Below are 8129 nucleotides of genomic sequence, written 5' to 3'. Positions count from 1 at the left end.
TTCTACAACTCAATGAAGTCGTCTTCAAGGCCGAGATTGATAGATTCTTGTTGTCTAGAGGAATTAAGGGCTACGGGGAGAACGCTGGTAAGTGGAGCTGAAATGCGCATCAGCCATGATTGAATGGCGGAGTGGACTCGATGGGCCGAATGGCCTTACTTCCACTCCTATGTCTTATGGTCTTATAATAGGGTAAATAGACAAAGTCTTTACCCCACTGTGGGGGAGTCTAAAACTAGAGGGCATAGATTTAAGGTGAGAGGGGAAAGATTTAAAATGGACCTAAGGGGCAACTTTTTCACACAGAATGGGGTGCAATGTATGGAATGAGTTGCCAGAGGAAGTGGTGCAGGCTGGTACAATTATAACATTTAAAAGGCATTTGCATGGGTATATGAATAGGGAGGATTTCAAGGGTTATGGGCATGGTGGCTCAGTGGTTAGCACTGCTGCTTCACAGCACCAGGGACCCGGGTTCAATTCAAACCTTGGATAACTGTCTGTGTCGAGTTTGCACATTCTCAGTGTCTGCATGGGTTTCCTCCGGGTGTTCCAGTTTCTTCCCACAATCAAAGATGTGCAGGTTAGGTGAACTGGCATGCTAAATTGCCCACAGTGTTCAGGGATATGTGGGTTAGGTGCATTAGTCAGCGGTAAATGTAGAGTAATAGGGTAGGGGAATGGATCTAGGTACTTACAATAGATCCAATAAATCTATACAATCTCTTGTGCACAGCACAGCTCAAGTTCCCATACATAACAACATGGTAATAACATCATAATCATATAAGAAAAGAATCATATTGACATATAACTGATGCACTGTATTAGACAAACCTAGATGGCGGTTAAGTCTGCAATCACTTAGGATGGTGATGCAGGTTTTTCATTGATTAATATGTAAATACAAGAATTTTCTGCCCCAAGATAATGTTTTATCAGTATATAAAGAAAGGTGACATCTCAACTTACAGAATGTATTAAAGGTGTGGGGCAGCCAGGAGTGTTTTAAAATCCTGCTTTGGAAATAACAAATGTCACATTGAGTGAGTGCATGAGAGGGAGAATGAGCTTGATGGAGTTGATTGTATGGGAAAGAGAGAAACAGCGTGTATACAGGATATATGAGAGAGAGAGAGTGCGAGCGAGAGAGCGAGAGAGAGCGCGAGCGAGGGCGAGAGCGCGAGGGCGAGAGCGCGAGGGCGAGAGCGAGGGCGAGAGCGAGGGCGCGAGGGCGAGAGCGCGAGGGCGAGGGCGAGAGCGCGAGGGCGAGAGCGCGAGGGCGAGAGCGCGAGGGCGAGAGCGCGAGGGCCGAGAGCGGAGGGCGAGAGAGAGCGCGAGGGCCGAGAGCGCGAGGGCCGAGAGCGCGAGGGCCGAGAGCGCGAGGGCGAGAGCGCGAGGGCGAGAGCGCGAGGGCCGGGAGCGCGAGGGCCGGGAGCGCGAGGGCGAGAGCGCGAGGGCGAGAGCGCGAGGGCGAGAGCGCGAGGGCGAGAGCGCGAGGGCGAGAGAGAGAGGGCGAGAGAGAGAGGGCGAGAGAGAGAGGGCGAGAGAGAGAGGGCGAGAGAGAGAGGGCGAGAGAGAGAGGGCGAGAGAGAGAGGGCGAGAGAGAGAGGGCGAGAGAGAGAGGGCGAGAGAGAGAGGGCGAGAGAGAGAGGGCGAGAGAGAGAGGGCGAGAGAGAGAGGGCGGAGAGAGGAGAGAGAGAGCGCGAGAGAGAGAGAGAGCGCGAGAGAGAGAGAGCGCGAGAGAGAGAGAGCGAGTGTGTCTGGTGGGGTCACCTGAGGTCACAGAACTGGCTCAATGGTAGAAGATGGTGGTGGTGGAGGGTTCCTTTTCAGACTGGAGGCCTGTGACCAGTGGTGTGCCACAAGGATCGGTACTGGGGGTCCATTACTTTTCTTTATTTATATAAATGATTTGGTTGCGAGCATAAGAGGTATAGTTAGTAAATTTGCAGATGACACCAAAATTGCTGGTGTAGTGGACAGCGAAGAGGGTTACCTCAGAGTACAATGGGATCTTGATCAGACAGGCCAATGGGCTGAGGAATGGCAGATGGAGTTGAATTTAGATAAATGAGAGGTGCTGCATTTTGGGAAAGCAAATCTTAGCAGGACTTGTACACTTAACGAAAAGGTTCTAGGGAGTGTTGCTGAACAAAGAGACCTTGGAGTGCAAGTTCATAGTTCCTTGAAAGTAGAGTTGCAAGTAGATAGGATAGAGAAGAAGGTGTTTAGTGTGCTTTCCTTTATTGGTCAGAGCATTGAGTTATAGGATTTGGGAGGTCATGTTGCGGCTGTACAGGACGTTGGTTAGGCCACTTTTGGAATACTGCACATAATTCTGGTCTTCTTCCTATTGGAAGGATGTTGTGAAACCTGAAAAGGGTTCACAAAAGATTTACAAGAATGTTGCCAGGGTTGGAGGGTTTGAGCTATACGGACAGGCTGAACAGGCTGGGACTGTTTTCCCTGGAACATTGGAGGCTGAAGGGTGATCTTATAGATATTTATAAAATCATGAAGGGCATTTCTCTGGGGTGGGGGAGTCCAGAACTAAACTGCATAGGGTTGGGGTGAGAGGGGAAAAATATAAAAATGACCTAAGGGGCAACTTTTTCACATATAAAGGTGGTGTATGTTTGGAATGAGCTGCCAGTGGAAGTGGTGGAGGCTGGTACAATTACAGCGTTTAAAAGGTATTTGGATGGGTATATGAATAGGAAGGGTTTAGAGGGATATAGACCAAGTGCTGGCAAATGGTTCTCAATTAGGTTCGATATCTGGTCAGCATGGCTGAGTTGGACTGAAGGTTGTTTACATGCTGTACACCTCTATGATTCTATGCATGAACCCAACATCCCGGATGAGGTCTTCCTAATGTGTAATGAACTTGGCTATCAGCCTGAACCAGGACCTTGGGTTCATGTCACACTACACATGACCCCATCACACTATACTCTTTCTCTCTCTGTCTGTCTCTCATACACACACACACACTCTCTCTCTTTCTCATATACATGCTCTCTCTCTCACAGGGAAATATTTCATCACACTCGTGCACACACTCTCTCAAGCACACACATTGTCCCTCTCCCTCACACAAACATATATAAGTCAATGGGGTGGATTTACATTTACACATTTGTATTTGCAGATACATTCTATTTTGTTCAAAAAGCACACAATGTGTAGGCAGTCAGTCATTGTGACATTTTGTAAATTCCTGTTTTGGAAATAACGGCAGTCTGATTCCAGATTGGGACAAGAGAGACTCTAACTTCACACCTTTAATGCATTGTCTGAGCTGAGAGATCACTTTTTAAAAAATATACTGATAAAGTGTTAAGTTATCTCGAGGCAGTAAATTACACATTAAGCAATCAAACCTGCATCGCCATTCTAAGTGATTACAGACTTAACAGCCATCTGGGTTTGTATAATACATCGCATCAGTTGTATGACAATTTGATCTTTTTCTTATAAATTCCTATGTATCCTGCCCCACTTACTACCTGACGAAGGAGCAGTGCTCCAAAAATTTGTATTGTCAAATAAACCTGTTGGACTATAACCTGGTGTCACATGATTTTTAACTTTATTAATTAGGAAGGCAAGTACTGTGTTGGCAAAAGGGTTTCAGTATCTATGTAAAGGTGTCTTTCTGCAATTGGAGACCACTCTTCTAGTATGGTGTACAGTTTTTCTCAGGAAGAGTAATTTTGCCATAAAGGGACTGCAATGAAGGTTTTGTCAACTGACTTATGGGAATGGTGAGATTGACCTTTGAGGAGAGATTGAAGAAACTGAGCCTAAATTTACCTCATGCAAAGTGCACTCCTCCACAGAGTCATCAATGAAATCAGTTGATGTGAGAATATTCAATTTTCTGCCCCCACACTGATGTTAAAAATCCATTACGAGGTTATATTTTATCCTATGATATATAACTGAGCTTCAACATCCACCAAGCAATGGCTGACCTCTTCCAACAGATTTGGCCCTGATAAAGATCATTTTGTGTTGTTAAGCACAAAAGTACATTATTAGATATTTAAATAAGGATTTTTCAAAAATTTTAAGAAGTTTATTTTTCCATGACACTTCAGAAACATACATAAGCCTTATTTTGCTGTGTATATAATTTTGATAAGGTGATTGATTTCAGCACTTTTCATTTCCTGGTTGAATGACTAAGAAGTTTCTAAATGATTTCGATAGATTGGACAGCTTGGTATAATCATTTTTACACCCTGCTGGGAATCCGCATTAAAGAATGCTGCAAATTGCAACATGGTGTATGAGGTAAAATTCTTACCAGATGTTAGTAGACGTTTCAGTGAAATTTTCAACGTCAGTGATGACTGCCCTTTCTTCCCTGCTGACTGCAAAATCCAAGTCAACAAATCATCTCAGAAATAGCATTATCTCCCTAATGTAGTTGGAGTCATTCTGAGAACCAGATTCTACAAACTTATGAATAAAATTTTTAAATGGTGTTATTTATATGCATGAATCAATGCTGTTCGATTGCTACTTTACCTGACTAGTGTGGATGGCTACATTGGCAGGAATCTGGGAATACTGTTTTAGTTCAAATACATCACGAATTGCAGTATAACTCATTTGATTTTCAGCCTTGCTGGATCCAATCACATGTTGGTTTGAATGAATGAAAGCCACTTCCTGTACATCACCTAATAATTGAAACATCAGATATTAATTAGCAACAATCCTGTCACTTTCTTAATCTATTCACAGGACATGGTGTTGCTAGGTAGGCTTGCATTTATTACCCTTCCTTAATTGCCCAGAGAACAGTTAAGGGTCAACTACACTGTAGTGGGTCTAGAGTCATATGTAGACCAGACTGACTAAGGATGGCAGATAAGTTTCCCTAAAGGACGTTAGTGAACCACTTGGATTTTTGCCAACAATAGGCAATGGTTTCATGATCGTTATTGGTCTCTTAATTCTAGATTTTTACTGAATTTCAATTCCACCATCTGCCATGGCAGGATTTGAATCTAGATTCGCAGAACATTACCTAGATTAATGGTTTATTGACAACACCACTAGGCCATCAACTTTCCTACTTAAAACAATTTTAAAGAAGTATGTTACAGCAGATCAAGTCACATATCATTCACAACAGTTTCATATCAACTTTGAACTTTTCTGGTGTATCTTTTTCATCGAATTGGGTTAAATTCAAATCCACTTATCACAGGTAAAACAATTATTAACAAAAATGCACTGTGGTGTTCCTCAGTTAATTGAGAATAGACTTAAAGGGTTAGAATACCAGGCAGCAAGTTCTTGTTTATTATCCAAGATGTATCCTGGACTTGAAGAATCCTACTTTCCATGATTAAACTAGATACCTAACACTCTTTAATTTATTGAGAAATTGTTCAATTTTTAAAAACATGTGCTCATTGGGTTTGTGGGCATTTATTGCTCATTCTTGATGAGTTGCACTCCCCAAGGATTCTGGGTAATCCAAGATGGAGGACAGGAAAAATTTCTGGCTGTAAGAGTTGCTCCTTTTTTTTTTGAGGTATTTTAGGTTTTGGCAGTGATTTCCTTGAATTCCAGGAGCAGCAATAACTGTTTTATATGCTGTTGCATTGTTTTGGAACTTTGGAAAAAAAAGTCAAAACAACAGCAGTTTTAAAAGGGAGAAGAGCAGACAAAGGAAGCACATGGTGAGGGGGACTAGATTGGGTTGGGATATCTGGTCAGCATGGACGGGTTGGATCGAAGGGTCTGTTTCTATGCTGTACATCTCTATGACTCTTTGGGTGCAGTTAGTAAAGGAGCTCCAGGAATTTGACCCAGCAACAATAAATGTTCACCAATATAGTTCCTATGAGAAAGTGAGGACTGCAGACGCTGGAGATCAGAGCTTAAAAATGTGTTGCTGGAAAAGCGCAGCAGGTCAGGCAGCATCTAAGGAACAGGAGAATCAACGTTTCGGGCATAAGCCCTTCTTCAGAAATGAAGAAGGGCTTATGCCGGAAACGTCGATTCTCCAATATAGTTCCTAGTCAAGTGTGTGACCTGAATGAGAACTTGCAGGTCATGGTCATCTTGTGTAAAAGTTGCCTTTGTCCTTCTACCCTGTAGAAATGGTGGGCTTGGAACGGGTTGTTGAAGGACCCATACGTTACTGTAATGGATCTTGGAGATGGTATGTACTGCTGCTACTGTGTGTCAGAGGTGTAGGAAGTAAATGCCAAAGATAGTGGATGGGTTTGCAATCAAGTAGGCAGCTTCATTGTGGATAATGCCAACCTTAAGTGTTGTTAAAATTCATAAGCTCGATCCTACTCTGGTAACCACAGTATTTAAATGGATGGTCTAATTCAGTTTCTGATAACAGGTTATAGCCAGGATGTTGACAGTAGTGGATTCAGTGATAGTAATGCCATTGAACATAAATTCTCTAGTACGAGGTGGTCATTGCCTGGCACTTACATGCTGTGAAAGTTACTTGCCACTCAGCATCTCAAGCTAGATTGTTGTCCAGATCTTGCTGTATTTGGGCATGAACTGCTTCAGTATCTGAGGAATTATAAATGTGCTGAATATTGTGCAATCATCAGGGAAGATCCCCACTTCTAACATTATAATGGCGGGGGGGGATGGAATAATTGAGAAAGCAGCTGAAGATAGTTGGTGTAAGACATTACCCTGACGACCTCTACAGAGGTGTCCAGGAGCGGAGGTGATTGACCTCCAATAACCACAGCCATCTTCTTTTGGGTATAACTCCAACCAGTGAGGAATCTTTCACTTGATTATTCAATCTAATTGTAATCAAAATATTATTTATTATTATGCAAGAGTACGGCTTGTTCACCACCACTTGATAGAAATGTTGTTTTAAATCTTTTTCACTTTTAACATAGTTTATTTCAGATCGGATTTGACTGATTCCTAGCATCAGCTGCAATTGAAGAGAAGCATACACCCAAATTAAGGAAGCAATTTGTTTTAAACTTTGGCACAGCAAACTGCTTCTTTATCATACAAATTCAACATTGCAGACTTCAGAAGTTAAGATTAATCTCCTGGACACTGCCATGAGCAATCCTGGAGACAAAATATAAAAAATTTTAAAAATAAATTACTGAAGATTTTTATTAATTATTAAAATTTTGACCAAAATGTTTGAATAGATTGGTTGGAGACAAGAGGTCATATGATGAGATCTCTAGGATTATGTCCAGTCAGAGTTGGCAACTTTGCAGGTGGTGCAAAGACCAGTTTTCATATTAATCACCAGGTCAATGGGGATAAACAGTGGGGGCATTCCCACTGTTCCAGAAAACTTTATAAAAGAGCCTGACCTCGGTGGTGGGCAGGTTCTTGGAGGGAATCCTGAGGGACAGGATGTACACGTATTTGGAAAGGCAACGACTGATTCGGGATAGTCAACATGGCTTTGATTGAGTTTTTTTGAAGAAGTAACAAAGAAGATTGATGAGGGTAGAGCAGTAGATGTGATCTATATGGACTTCAATAAGGCGTTCGAGAAGGTTCCCCATAGGAGACTGATTAGCAATGTTAGAAATCATGGAATACAGGGAGAACTAGCCATTTGGATACAGAACTTGCTCAAAGGTAGAAGACAGAGGGTGGTGGTGGAGGGTTGTTTTTCAGATTGGAGGCCTGTGACCAGTGGAGTGCCACAAGGATCGGTGCTGGGCCCTCTACTTTTTGACATTTGTATAAATGATTTGGATGCGAGCATAAGAGGTACAGTTAGTAAGTTTGCAGATGACACCAAAGTTGGAGGTGTAGTGGACAGCGAAGAGGGTTACCTCAGATTACAACAGGATCTGGACCAGATGGGCCAATGGACTGAGAAGTGGCAGATGGAGTTTAATTCAGATAAATGCGCGGTGCTGCATTTTGGGAAAGCAAATCTTAGCAGGACTTATACACCTAATGGTAAGGTCCTAGGGAGTGTTGCTGAACAAAGAGACCTTGGAGTGCAGGTTCATAGCTCCTTGAAAGTGGAGTCGCAGGTGGATAGGATAGTGAAGAAGGCGTTTGGTATGCTTTCTTTATTGGTCAAAGTATTGAGTACAGGAGTTGGGAGGTAATGTTGCGGCTGTACAGGA

The 8129-nt window shown here is 42.7% G+C and overlaps 1 protein-coding gene across 2 annotated transcripts in view; it reads right to left on the bottom strand.

The window, feature by feature from the left end:
- ercc6l2 (excision repair cross-complementation group 6-like 2) overlaps positions 1 to 8129 on the bottom strand; it is an 89881-nt gene that overhangs the window by 15438 nt on the left and 66314 nt on the right. Inside the window, exons 18-19 of one of the 2 annotated variants that reach the window (XM_043713497.1) lie at positions 4540 to 4694; positions 4316 to 4382 (exon numbers count right to left, since the gene is read on the bottom strand). In XM_043713497.1, coding sequence (XP_043569432.1) covers positions 4316 to 4382; positions 4540 to 4694 — 222 coding nt within the window. The remainder of the gene's footprint in view (positions 1 to 4315; positions 4383 to 4539; positions 4695 to 8129) is intronic. The other variant, XM_043713493.1, reaches the window with a different exon arrangement.

The sequence above is a fragment of the Chiloscyllium plagiosum genome, chromosome 2 (genome assembly GCF_004010195.1).
Source record: "Chiloscyllium plagiosum isolate BGI_BamShark_2017 chromosome 2, ASM401019v2, whole genome shotgun sequence".
NCBI classification, from domain to species: Eukaryota; Metazoa; Chordata; class Chondrichthyes; order Orectolobiformes; family Hemiscylliidae; genus Chiloscyllium; species Chiloscyllium plagiosum.
Note: the sequence above shows the minus strand (reverse complement) of the source record. Positions and strands in the feature narration are given on the sequence as shown.